At 46.5% G+C, this 14,534-nt stretch overlaps 1 protein-coding gene across 3 annotated transcripts in view; it reads left to right on the forward strand.

The window, feature by feature from the left end:
• LOC118215172 (cadherin-13-like) overlaps window positions 1-11,914 on the forward strand; it is a 42,586-nt gene extending 30,672 nt beyond the window's left edge. For all 3 annotated transcript variants that reach the window (XM_035395648.1, XM_035395647.1, XM_035395649.1), the window contains 5 exons: window positions 771-1,024; window positions 4,075-4,217; window positions 5,956-6,189; window positions 8,594-8,835; window positions 10,693-11,914. In XM_035395648.1, the coding sequence (XP_035251539.1) occupies window positions 771-1,024; window positions 4,075-4,217; window positions 5,956-6,189; window positions 8,594-8,826 (864 nt within the window). In that variant the 3' untranslated portion in view covers window positions 8,827-8,835; window positions 10,693-11,914. The remainder of the gene's footprint in view (window positions 1-770; window positions 1,025-4,074; window positions 4,218-5,955; window positions 6,190-8,593; window positions 8,836-10,692) is intronic.
• Window positions 11,915-14,534: the final 2,620 nt, after the last annotated feature.

The following is a 14,534-nucleotide window of genomic DNA, read 5'->3' on the forward strand; positions in this document are numbered from 1 at the left end:
CACACAAGCACACACGCACACACACACGCAAACACTCACACTCACTCACTCGCTCACTCACACACGCACTCACTCACTCACTCACACAAGCACACACACTCACACACGCAAACACTCACACACTCACTCACTCACACACTCACGCACTGACTCACTCACTCACTCACTCACACTCGCACTCACTCACACACACACACACACACTCACACAAGCACACATTCGCTGTCTCTGTCAGTCTGTCACAGCTCACAGTGTCTGTGTAGTCTTTGTTCTGGTAATGTGTTTATATCCTCTTTCTTCTATGGCAGCTGTGGTCACTGAGTCCACTTTTTTCTGGAATTTGTCGTATCAGATGTTCTGCAGCCCATGTAGTAATGTCTCTGCTTGGAGTCTGTGGCTTTGAAGTTTGTTTTTCAATTTTAGTTCCTTTTTTTTTGTCATTTTTAGTGCATTTGTATTAGCTCTATTTTCCTCTCTTTCTCTCTCTCTCTGAAGTTCAGGTTCATTTATTTTATTGGAATGACAACTGCACACTTATGCACTTCTCTAAGTTCTCTTTTTTAATCTATCTATCTATCTATCTATCTATCTATCTATCTATCTATCTATTTCTGTATCTATTCTCTCTTCTCTGCCTGTGGTGTGGGTTTTTTCTTCTTGTTGTTGCCTTGTCTGTTATTTTATTGTAAAGTACAGTCATTTCTGTGTTTGAACAATGTCCCAATAAAAGGGTTTTTTTAAATCTCTCTCTCTCTCTCTCTCTCTCTCAGCCCTTGGACTATGAGAGTTCAGCGTTCCACTCCCTGCTGATCAAGGTGGAGAATGAAGACCCCCTGGTGGCAGACGTGGGGTACAGTCCCATCTCCACGGCGACGGTGTACGTCACGGTCCTGGACGTTAACGAGGGTCCGGTGTTCTTCCCTGACCCCATGGCGGTCACCAGGCGGGAGAACATCCCCGCTGGCAGCACCGTGGCAATGCTGAACGCCACTGACCCCGACCTCCTGCAGGCACAGCACATCAGGTGAGTGATGTCATCGGCCTGCGCCGGAGCCAGGGATGCAAGTCGGCACTCACTCATTCATTCCGACTCACTCTCAGGGCGGGGTCACTGGGGGCCTGTTCCTTTTAAACGTTTTCTACAATCTTAATGTTTTTCACAACGGTGGTCCAGTATTCTAGCTCTCTCTCTCTCTCTGTTTTTCTGTAGTTTGTAGTAGCATTGGAGTGTGTGTGTGTGTGCACATTTGTGTGTATGTGTGTGTGTGTGTGTGTTTTTACATTTTCACAATTTTTTAGGGTTGTGTTTTTTATTTTTTTATCTCTGTGGGATTTTTATCTGTTATCTGAATAACAGTCAGACAGCACTAAAGTTATTCTGACTAACAGTCAGACAGCACTAAAGTTATTCTGAGTAACAGTCAGACAGCACTAAAGTTATTCTGAGTAACAGTCAGACAGCACTACAGATATTCTGAGTAACAGTCAGACAGCACTAAAGTTATTCTGACTAACAGTCAGACAGCACTAAAGTTATTCTGAGTAACAGTCAGACAGCACTGAAGTTATTCTTAGTAACAGTCAGACAGCACTACAGATATTCTGAGTAACAGTCAGACAGCACTAAAGTTATTCTGAGTAACAGTCAGACAGCACTAAAGTTATTCTGATTAACAGTCAGACAGCACTAAAGTTATTCTGAGTAACAGTCAGACAGCACTACAGATATTCTGAGTAACAGTCAGACAGCACTAAAGTTATTCTGAGTAACAGTCAGACCGCACTAAAGTTATTCTGAGTAACAGTCAGACAGCACTACAGATATTCTGAGTAACAGTCAGACAGCACTAAAGTTATTCTGAGTAACAGTCAGACCGCACTAAAGTTATTCTGAGTAACAGTCAGACAGCACTAAAGTTATTCTGAGTAACAGTCAGACAGCACTAAAGTTATTCTGATTCTTTAATGTTCCCTGTGTTTATTCCCGATGCTGAAAGGTTGTGTTTTGTGATTGGCTTGACAGCTTGACAGAAAGAGAGGGAACCGTTTCTACAATATCACTTTTATTTTTATTCATGTCTTATTCTTTTTCCTCCGTGTATTTGTGTGCACGTGAAAAGAATGTGTGAGATCGTAATTACGTGAATGCGTGTGTATGTATGTGAGAGAAAACGTGATTGTGTCAGCGTGCATGTCCGTATGAGAATGAGTACCGTTGTGTGTATGTTTGTGTGAATGTGTGTAATTGTATGTGCCATTGTTATTATGTGAGTACATGAATGGTAAATGGTAAATGGACTGCATTTATATAGCGCTTTTATCCAAAGCGTTTTACAATTGATGCTTCTCATTTTACCCATTCACACACACACACACACACACACACCAACGGTGAAAGGCTGTCATGCAAGGTACCAATCAGCTCGTTGGGAGCAGTTAGGGGTTAGGTGTCTTGCTCAGGGACACTTCGACATGCCCAGGGCTGGGGATCGAACCGGCAACCCTCCGACTGCCAGACAACCGCTCTTACCTCCTGAGCTATGTTAACAGGGACATGAGACAGAGTGTGTGTGTGGATGTGTGTGTGCGCGGGCGCGAATGTGTGTGTGTTCATGTGAGAGAGAACGTGTGTGACTGCGCACGGTTTACCATGCTTTTCAGACCGCTTACAATAAAGCGCAGGCGTGTGAGATAACGTGCTGATTACTCTACCAGCTGCCTGACCTGTAGGAATCCTGCAGTGTTAAATACAGAATTTTGCATAAATGCACCTGGCCCTATGGCCTCAGCAATCACGGCAGGGTAATGGCATTATTGCCAGGGTGATGATCATTAGATGGCCGTTAGCTCAGGAGCAATTTCAAACTTGTTCAGTAAAACGCGCAGTATGGTGCTCGCACGCTGTTTTCATTGACTTAGCGTCCAGCAGTGCCAATCAGCATATCAAATTTGCACCATTCAAAAACGTAAAAAATAAAAATATAGAAAGAAAATATAATCATAGTGCGATCATAAACTAAGAAAAACAGGAACTGACGGCATATTCCCCGATAAACAGCACACGGTGCTCTGTGAATAGCATCCAGACACTGCTGTGTAGTGCAGGTCTGGTTAAATTTTTGTGGGACTCGAGGCAAACAGAAAACTACAGTACTGCTTATAGACGTTTTTCCTCCTATCTGCTAAAGCGTATTTACGCCTTTGTGTGATATTTGCTATCTTCCCATCACCGGGTTTGGGAATTTATCCGCCGCCCCCGATACGTTGCGAGAAGTGCGCGCGATCGCTTTGTTGCCACAGCAATTCGGGATCTCAGTTTAATATCTACAATGTTTATAGTCTGGCTCGGGCATCCGCAGCCATATAGCCTACTGTAAGACGCACAAGATTTAAGTGACATGTCTTACTACAGCAGAGGGATGCCTGCAGGGAAGACTGTCAGTCAGCGCAGAATGCGAAGCGGAGGAATTGATGTTTTATGCCTCACGTTACGCACTCGCTGACATTTCGTGCTCCGTATAACTTTATGTGCGTTTATCACTCTTCTGCTTTTACTGTGCCGTTGGTTAGACTGCTCCATTCGTTTTACTTTTATGTTCTGCGAAGCACTTTTGTGATGCATGTAAAAAGGTGCTATACAAATCAAGTTATGCGTATTGTATGATTATGAATATGATTGTTATTATTATTATTGCTGTTGTTGTTGTTCATAATAATAATAATAATAATAATAATAATAATAATAATAATAATAATTTCCACTTTGATGAGGAGAGAGACCAGATGTTTGGAACAGAAGGCAGGACAATTTAATTAGACAGCTGCCCCAGGGAGACAGGCATGTGACTAAACCTTCTACAGTCAGAAAAGGTGTCGTTCTCTTTGGAGGGGGGGGGGGGGGGGGGGCACCTGACTGATTAGTTCTGAGACACTGTTGTTGAAAGACATTTCCAGACCCCACAACACCGGAATTATTGATTGGTAACTTGTTATTGATGGCTGGCATTGCATTAACTAGTACCTTTTTGTTGATCATTGATGTGATATTGATAAGTACCCGGCTGGTTCTCCTAGGTTTGCTGTCCTGAACGACCCAGCCGGGTGGCTCAGTGTTGACCCGGTCACAGGGATGGTCAACACCACCGCCATTTTGGATCGTGAATCCCCTTTCGTCCATGACAACACATACAGGGCCGTGTTCACTGCAGTAGACGATGGTGAGAGACTAAAGAGTTTCCATATTCATTACTGTCAGTGCCACATTTTATACTGCCCGAGTTACATCTACAGACATTTTAAACCTATCCACATTTATTATTGTCAGAGTAACATCCACAAATATTTTGTACTGTCACAGTAACACCCACATTCATAACCATTAGAGTAACATCCACAAGCATTTTTAACCTATCAGAGTAACACACACATTCATTACCATTAGAGTAACATCCACATTCATTAATATAATTTTAATTTTTTTCGGGAGGGGGGTATTGAACTTTGCGACGAGTCGGTAGCCACACAGTAAAATGACCTGCGTTAATTCAGCTCTAACAGAGTTTGTACGAGTCCGACAGGGACCACGCGCACACTGCGAGAGTTCATTTAACGCTGAACGGTTTCCTGTGCAGATTCAAATTGGGTTTAGAATTTAGTCAGGACGCAGGGGGGTTACCACCTACTCTTTGCGGCGGGTGAGCGGGCGACATTACAGTCACGGTAGCGATCGCGAGGATTGCGATTGCTCTGGGCTCGACGCGAGACTCCGATATCCGCGAGTCTCCAGCTTCTCCCGAGAGGACCGTAAAATGAGGTGATTGCTTCCCGTAATTCTACAGATCGCTGCTCGTTCGGTGACAGTTTATTTTCAAGATATCATCAGTCACACTCCGCGGGGCCAAAGCTTGCGGGGTTTTATAAAAAAATGTAAGCAGTTGCGTCTCTGGTGTTATGGTTATTAATGTGACGCTCATCGCTGAGCTGCGTTCATTTAAAGCACTTATGTTCAGTATCAGTGCCCTCAGCTTTGTCGACCTGTTAATGGTGTAGATACAGAGAGAGGGCAGAGTGACATAATTGTGTTGATGGGTAGAGCAGGCGTGGTGTAGACAGTGCATGCAGGGGGACACTGTGGGGCACAGGCTGCTGTTTCTTGTTAGATATGCAAAGTTGGGGAAATTCGTGTTGCAGTCCATGGGGCAGCCAACTCTCAACCTGCACAGTTTATCTTAGAGGTGTGCAGTGCACAGTTTCTTAGAGGTGTGCAGTGCACGGTTTATCTTAGAGGTGTGCAGTGCATGGTTTATCTTAGAGGTGTGCAGTGCACGGTTTATCTTAGAGGTGTGCAGCGCATGGTTTATCTTAGAGGTGTGCAGTGCATGGTTTATCTTAGAGGTGTGCAGTGCACGGTTTATCTTAGAGGTGTGCAGCGCATGGTTTATCTTAGAGGTGTGCAGCGCATGGTTTATCTTAGAGGTGTTCAGTGCATGGTTTATCTTAGAGGTGTGCAGCGCCTGGTTTATCTTAGAGGTGTGCAGTGCATGGTTTATCTTAGGGGTGTGCAGCGCATGGTTTATCTTAGAGGTGTGCAGTGCATGGTTTATCTTAGAGGTGTGCAGCGCATGGTTTATCTTAGAGGTGTGCAGTGCATGGTTTATCTTAGAGTTGTGCAGTGCATGGTTTATCTTAGAGGTGTGCAGCACATGGTTTATCTTAGAGGTGTGCAGCGCATGGTTTATCTTAGAGGTGTGCAGTGCATGGTTTATATTAGAGGTGTGCAGTGCATGGTTTATCTTAGGAGTGTGCAGTGCATGGTTTATCTTAGAGGTGTGCAGTGCATGGTTTATTTTAGAGGTGTGCAGCGCATGGTTTATCTTAGAGGTGTGCAGTGCATGGTTTATCTTAGGGGTGTGCAGTGCATGCTGGGGCCCACAGGTGTGCTGTGGTTCCACACAGGTAGCCCCCCTGCAACAGGTTCTGGGACGTTGGTCATCACGCTGGAGGATGAGAACGATAACGCCCCCTACATATACCCGCCCGTGGCGCGTGTCTGTGAGGATGCCAAGGACCCGAACGTGCTGGTGTTGGGAGGGATGGACAGAGACATCGACCCCAACGGCGCCCCCTTCAGCATTCAGCTGGCAAAACAGCCTGGACTGGAGACCACGTGGAATATCACTAGCATCAACAGTAAGTACACACACACACACACACACACACAAACACACACAAACACACACACACACACACACACACACACACACACACAAACACACATGCACACACACCCTGTAAAGGTGGCAGGTTGCCTTGTTAGGTTTTGCAGTTGTAAATGGTGGGTTACATGTTGGGTAGAGAAATTGGGTTCCAAAGCTGTAGATGGTGGCCTGTGGTGCATGCTTGGCAGAAACGGTGGATTGCGAACTTGTGGCTCTACAGTTGCAATGGGTTGCCACTTCGGGTTCTGTCGGTGTAGGTGGAGGGTTCCCGTGTTTGGTTCTGCAGGTGTAGATGTCAGGTTCAGTCTGGGTGTAGTTGTGGCGGCTTAGGATATTGGGGGCTGTACCGGTGAGAGCGGTGGGTTGCCATGTTGGGTTCTGTGAGTGGTGAGCTTCCATTCCAGGCTTTGCAGGTGCAGATTGCGGGTTTGGTTTTGTGGTTCAACAGGTGTGAGTGGAGGGTTGCCATGTTGGGGTCTGCGATATATTGATGGTGGGTTCTGGTATTGTGGTTCTACCAGTGTGAGTGGAGGGTTGCCATATCGGGTTCTGCAGGCATTGATGGCGGGTTGTGAAACACCATCTGTATTTCTTCCCCTCCATTTGTAAAGCTTTGCTCTTTTTTTGGCCATGCTAATTATCTCTGAATGTATTCACAGGCGAGGTGTTAGAAACAGAAGTTATGATGTGATAGCAAAAGCTGCATATATTTGCAGGCATTAGAATAATTAGCAATGAAATGCTCATTTGCGTTCCCTCTTTATTTGTTAAGGCATCTTGGTAGCACTACATTTCCCTGGAAATACTAATCCATCCATCCATTATCTATACCCGCTTATCCTGAGCAGGGTCACGGGGGGTGCTGGAGCCTATTCCAGCGTGCATTGGGTCGAGAGGCAGGAATACACCCTGGACAGGCCGCCAATCAATCGCAGGGAACACACACCATTCACTCACACACTCATACCCACGGGCAATTTAGAGTCTCCAATTAGCCTACCTGCATGTCTTTGGACTGTGGCAGCCCCAAGCTGAGATTCGAACCCACGACCTTCGTTCTGTGAGGCGACAGTGCTACCCACTGCACCACTGTGCCGCCCTGGAAATACTAATGCTTCTTAAAATATTTTTTTGGGATAATGCATTATCAATACTTATATACACTACATGGCCAAAAGGACACTCCTTCTAATTAGTGGGTTCGGCTAGCTCCATGTCGGGAGCTCCATGCGATGGGCTTTCATGGCTGAGCGGCCGCACGCAGTCCTGAGATCACCAGTGCGCAGTGCCGCTGGAGCAGTGGAGACGCTTCCTCTGGAGCGCTGAATCACGCTTCACCATCTGGCAGTCCGACGGACAAAGGTGGGTTTGCCGAGTGCCAGGAGAGCCCTGCCTGCCTGAATGCATAGCGCTAACTATAAAGCTTGGTGGAGGACTAACGGCCTGGGGCTATTTTTCGTGGTTTAGGCTAGGCCCCTTAGTTCCGGTGAAGGGAAATGCTGCAGCATACAAACACATTCTAGAGAACTGTGCACTTCCAACTTTGTGGCAAGTTTGGGGAAGGCCCTTTCCTGTTTCAGCATGACAATGCCCCCGTGCACAAAGCGAGGTCCATAAAGAAATGGTTTGCCGAGTTTGGCGCATAAGAACTTGACTGGCCTGCACAGAGCCCTGACCTCAACCCCATTGAACACCATTGGGATGAACTGGAACGCTGACTGCGAGCCAGGCCTTATCGCCCAACATCAGACCCGACCTCACTAAAGCTCTTGTGGCTGAATGGAAGGGAATCCTTGCAGCCATGTTCCAAAATCTAGTAGAAAACCTTCCCAGAAGAGTGGGGGCTGTTATAGCAGCAAAAAAGGGACCAACTCCACATTAATCCATATGTTTTTGGAATGAGATGTTCAAAAAGCACATATGGGTGAGATGTTTGGGTGACCACATACTTTTGGCCATGTAGTGTATTATCATTATTATTACTACTATTTACATACTGTAGCTGTGCAATTCTGTGTACAGTATAAAATCAGCAAAAGTCTAATAAGCAACTAATAGTAACACTAAATTGGTCCGACATGAAATTAAACTGTGTGTGCATTCCTATGTGTGTGCACTGTCCCCAACCAGTCTTGTGCCCGACAGGAACACACTCCCAGGTGACTCTGCGACACACTTTGTGGTGTGTGTGTGTGTGTGTGTGTGTGTATGTCTGCGTGCGTGCGCTCTGTCCTCACCAGGTCTTGTGCTCGACAGAAACACACTCCCAGGTGACTCTGCGACACACTTTGTGGTGTGTGTGTGTGTGTGTGCGTGTGTGCGGGTGTATGTGTGCGTGCGTGCGCTCCGTCCTCACCAGGTCTTGTGATTGACAGGTACACACTCCCAGGTGACTCTGCTGCACAGGTTGCAGAGGGCCAGCTACCTCCTGCCCCTGCAGGTGACGGACTCCGGGGCTCCGCCCCTCTCCCGAAGCGCGCAGGTGACGGTCCAGGTGTGCACCTGCCGGCGGAGCCGGATGGACTGCAGCAGGGCCGACTACGCCCACTCCGACCTGCTGGTACTCGGCCCGGCCCTGCTCACCGCTCTTGCTGCTCTGTCGCCATGACGCCAGCAGGTAAACACCGCAGTGAGCCTTCTTCTCCTGTGTGACGGTCAGCAGGCCTGTGGTGGCAGTGCTCTGGGGAGCATTGCATTGTGGGATATTGAGTTTTTTTGGATTCTGGATAATGAATCAGTAGGGGCTCTGTGGTGCCTATAGGAGTGTAAGGCCACACAGCCATGGCCAGCACTCAAGAGACTTTACATGACATTAAAATCCTTCAGCAGAATCTCTCATCCCGAGCAACTTAAAATGAAAAAGAATTAAACCCTTTTGATACCAGTAAATTTTTGTCCAGTCACAAAAATTCAAGTCCTCTGCTTTTAAGGGGGTTTCAGGAACAAATAAATGAGCACAAAAAATAAAAGGAAACCTAGCTCCACTTTGAGTCTTACCTAACCTACACAGGGATTTTCCTACCTGGCCGGGCAGCTAAGCTGCTTGCAGGAACAACCGATGACATACAACAAAAGAATGGTCTTGTAACAAACACGGGGCAAACACAACTAATCCAGAAACAAGGGTCAGGCACAAATAAGATTGAAGAAATCGGGTCATACACAAAACAAGAAAAGTTTTCTGCAGCCAACAACTTCACTCCACAATAGTTTCTCCTCTCTCCTCTCCCCTATCTCCTCACTCTTCACTCCCCTCTCCTCACACCACAGTATTCTCTCCTCTCTCCTGTCTCCTCTCTCCTCACTTCTCTCTCCTGTCTCCTCTCTCCTCTCTCCTCACACCCACAGCCTGCTCAGGTGTGAGCCCTCCAAGCCCTCCTTTTATTTGGGCTTAACGAGCTGATTGCCTTCAGCTGTAGGCACCTGTCTGCTGCTGCAGTGAAAAGGGGCGGAGCCAACTGTAGGTGTAATGCTGTCCCTCTGTACCGGCGCCATTGGTGGCATTACGGAGTGTTCTTCCAAATTTAAAGGAGGATGTGAAGAATTTCAAATACGTATTTGGCCCGGGTCTGCCTGTGTTCCAGAGCCAGGCCCATGCGGTGCCTAATGCAGTCGTTTTGCCAAGCGGCACGACTGTAGAGCCCCCTCTGGCTCACACACCTCTCAGATAACCTGCCACTGGATGGGTCCCCGCCCTGAATGGAGGGGTGGGGGGTGGGGGGGGGTTCTGTCTCGTTCGCTCTGTCAGTGAGCACATGCATCAGTTCTTCCCGCTGGGACGTCTGGCCACAAAGGAGCCATTTTCACCGGCAGGAACAGCAGCTTTTGGCTTCCCGGATGTCTGTCATCTACAGAGGAGTTTTAGTGGTTGAGAGCTTTGCCCTGGGGATTGAGAGAGAGAGAGAGAGAGAGAGAGAGAGAGAAGTAAAGAAAGAAAACAATGGTGATAGACAAGAGTGATTGTGATTGTAAATTGTTTTTAATTTTTATATATCTACAATTACTGTCTGTATTGGCATATCATTTATGATGCTTTTGCAATATTAAAAAAAAAAAATCATATCATTCAATTGAGACATTACCAGACAACTGCTCTTACCTCCTGAGCTATGAATAAAGTACTTTTAACTCTGTTTAGTTTTTTGTTCTATTTTAGTTATATTATTTTTGCACAGTTTAAAAAATACACAAAAATGACAAAGATAACAAATAATATACAGTGCAGGGAGAGGCAGAAAACCCAGTGGGCTTATTTGAAGCCTCCACCTAAATAATGTTAAAAATTCACAATGTTATACAAACACGAACTTCAAACTGCTTTCCCAGGCCAATCAACACCCCGGTCACATGACAGCAGGAAAGCGGGGGGGGGGGGGGCAGGCTTGGTTGGATGAGTCTTTCGCAGTGAGTGTGCTCATACGCCTGTGTGTTCAAGCGTGTGCTACTAATGTTTCTGTTCCTCTTTCTCTTACAGGTCTGTAAACTCTGCAGAAATCCTGCACACCAACCGACCCCTGTCTAATCCCTGTGAGCGAGGGTGGAGCGGACCATGGATACATAATCATCATCATCATCATCATCATCAAGTCCGATTATCCTTGGCAATGAAGCGTTTTTTTCAGAACTGTTCCCCCTCAGCTTCCCCATTAAAATCCTTTTTTCTCCTCCTGCTCTACCCCTTCCTGCCCTGCCTCCAACCTCCCCTCATAATTACTTTCTCCGACTGTCCAAGTTTTCTCGATGAACAGATCTGTCTCCAAAGGTTGATCTATCGCCAGGCTTCGCCGCTCGTGCTCCGCCTCTCTGGACATGTGACCACGAGTCCCTGGAAGTACCCCTTCTCTGCTGTGTTTGACCTGCTGCCTTTTGGAAGCTTGCTCACCGTACTGTCCTTGAGAGAGATTCTGATTGGCCTTCAGTGCTCATGTTTCCTGCTTGTTTCCAGCCAATGAGGAGGCAGACCCATAATCATCCTCAGCTCATCTTAAATTAACATCACCTTTTTGAAACCGATTCCTTATTTACTCCAATGCAATCTTACATGAAAAACTTTTGGTTAGCATGGAAAAACCACGAAACCATGTTTTTGCCATGAAAATATGAAATCTATGCTATAGTCATTTATGTCCATTTAATCATTTAACATAGCATATTCTTTCCCCTAATTAAAATTGTGAATTGTACATTGATCACCAGAGTTGATCTCAATTACCTTTCAGTTCAAGAAGCGGAACGAATTTAACTGAATTCATATTCATTTCCTGAACTGGAATGAAATTGACCCTGACCCTCTTATGTACATTACAGTGAACTGGGCAAAGGCACTGTAATGTAGCCCCAGTATGACATCACAGAGCCCAGCCTTCCTGGCTCAGTTTAAGTGATTGACATTAAAAAACAAGGCTGAGTAATCTGCTCCCCAATCCCACAATTCCCACTGAAACTCATTTTGGTTACCAGTTAGTTTTATGGTTGGTTTTGAGCGTGTAAAAATTGTGTGCATGTGTATGCTTATGAGTGTGTGTGTGTGTGTGTGTATTTTCTGTATTTGAATGTGTGCGTGAGACAGACCCAATTATAAAAAGGAAAATGTGATTATATACATTACGGATTTTTGACTGTATGAATTATGAGGATGTGAACCATTTATGTATATATATTTTGCACTGATTTATTAAAGCTGTTACTGTATTTCCCTTCAGTTTTGGGTGTGTTGTGCTCGTGGGGTTTGTCTGAGGTCAATTGATGACAGTGCCAAAGCGCCGGGTCCAAAAATGACAAGCAATGTGAATAATTCTGTTTTTGTGTTTAACTGTGGTATAGATATGATGGACGATACGCTAATAAATAAAAGGTCATTCTTTTGGGATCTGCTGAACAGCGATTAGCATGAACAGATACGGGAAGGGATTCAACATCGGTCCATGCGTGACTGGAAAAGGCGGGGTTTTGGGGGGGGGGGGGGGGGGGACAGACCCATGACCGGAATCCTCAGGCATTTAACATTCCGCTAGGCGCGTGACATCGCAGTGACATCACCAATGAGGAGAGAAATCTGCCGACCTCCCAGCGATGACCCGGGGAGATGGGGGGTGCGGGGGGGGGGGGGGGGGGGGGGGTGAAGAAATATGGCGGGGAGAATTCCGTACTGTAATCTCTGTGACGTTTATGACACTTGATTGTACTGAAGACCATGACAGGCTGGCCTTCCTGTTCATTGTCAGCCCTTGTGCCAGAGCAGACACTGCTCCCGTTTTCTTCCTCTAACGACGTGCCGTACTCCTGTCTGGCCGTGACACCAAATCTGACCTGGGATCAGCCGGGGGTGGCCATTTGGAGACGGACTGCAAGCAGGCGCAGATGCTGATTGAACTAATTAATTAATTAATTAATTAATTAATCAGTCTAATTAAGCTCGGTGTCGGAACCTTCCCGGCCACAGAGAGCCAGTCATTTTCTCCTCAAAGAGAAATTCTGTCATTTTCACCGGAAACCTGAAGGGGAGGACCTGTGTCCCGGCGGCATTCCCAGCACTTCCAGATATCCGGTTTCATCGTCTTCGGAGGAGATCGCGTCTCCACTTAGCACAAGCCCGGCGTGTCAAATTCCAACGCGCGGGAGCCGCAGCGTCTGCAGGCGTCTCTGCTTTCCTTTCAATCAGCTGCCGCTTGAGGCCCCGCGACCGAGACTCCTCAGCCAATCAAGAGCTTCGGTTAGTCGCTGGTGCCACTGAAAGCCGTATGTATATTTGGAAATAGCTTTCTTGGGTTTGAATTCGAACCATTCTCTGACACTATTACACTCCAACAAGACTCAACCAACTCATTACAGACAAGGATAAACAGTTCTGCCGAGTGTAATCATACACTGTTATTATGACATGTTTTAATTGTGAAAGTGTGTATAGTCATGACAGGCTGTGTAATTAGGCTTCCGTGTAATTATGACACACTGTAGTCACGAAGGAGTGCGTTTAAGCACAAGAACCCGAAGCGTAATTCTGGCAGAGTGTGTGCGTGGCGTGTGCAAAACGATGGGACTGTGACAGCTGTGACTGTCACTCATCACTGGAAGACGAGACAGACTCGAGGAGTCCCCCTGTAGCACGGTTACGGCGTCGCCATGGCGCTCGCTGGCTGTCACGTTGTTCCTTTCATTTCGTTTCCTCTGCGTCCTGCGACCCACCGACCCTTTAATGTTCCGACCCGCCTGTGCCAGGCTGCTACGAATCAGCAGCATGCTATTCTCACCTGCCAGTTGGAAGAACAATTTCAGTCTGATTGCTATGAAATATTAGTATGGTATGGTATGGTATGGTATGGTACAATATAGCATAGCATTGCATAGTATAGTACAGCATAGCATGGCATAGCATAAAATAGTATAGTATAGCATAGCATAGCATAGCATAGTATAGTATAGAACTTGAACCCTTGGGTGACATGGAAAGTGGGGAAATTTAACACCGATGCACTGTACTGCCAGCAGTTTTACACTGACACTCGCACCTTCGTAAACGTGTGAAATTCCACCCCCCACCCCATACGCGCACACACGCACAACACCCCCCATCCACTTTGACTGGATATTTTTCACCAATTAATTTTTTTTAAAATTAATTTTTCCATTTCATTAGTTTTTGGGAAAGTCAGACTCAAGGAAATGAATCCTGTCCTTTTAGAAAAAAAAAGAAATGCAATTTCACAGTTAACTTGCGCCAGCAGATTTTTTCTCTTAAGTGTCTGAAACCGGAAAGTCCTTCCAGCTCTGATCCCCGGAGCAATGAGAAGCTTTTTAGAGAGAAACGCAGAGCAGCAAGGGGAAGTGGGTACGGGCTCAGGGAAGAGCAGCGCTACGAGATCATTCTCCCCCACTGCAGCTCATTTTCACCAAAAACACGATTCATACTTACAAAATTCACACAAGCTTCAGCTCAGACCGTGGTTTAATTCGCAGAGAATAGTCATAAACAGACACGATCACCAGAGATGTCACTAAAAACGGCGTCTAGCAGTCAGCGTGAATGACGAGGGAGCTGGCGTTACCCTCGCCTCTGCAAACTCGGCGCCAGACGGAAGTAGCGCCGCGCAGAGGCAGCCAGAACACGACGTTTCCGTCTTTCACGCCTCCTCTTTTCATTTCTTCTGTCGTCTGTCTGTCGCCCGTCTCTTATCTAGCCGCATTCTCCTCACCCGGCGTTCCCATTTCCCCCAGTAAGGACCCGAGTTGCTCCCAGTGATTCTAATCTTGTGGATTTAGAGGCCCGCCCTCTTGGGTATTAGTGTAGAGGCTGCGACTTCTGAACTTAGGACCGAA

This window comes from Anguilla anguilla, chromosome 16, assembly GCF_013347855.1.
Source record: "Anguilla anguilla isolate fAngAng1 chromosome 16, fAngAng1.pri, whole genome shotgun sequence".
In the NCBI taxonomy this organism is placed as follows: Eukaryota; Metazoa; Chordata; class Actinopteri; order Anguilliformes; family Anguillidae; genus Anguilla; species Anguilla anguilla.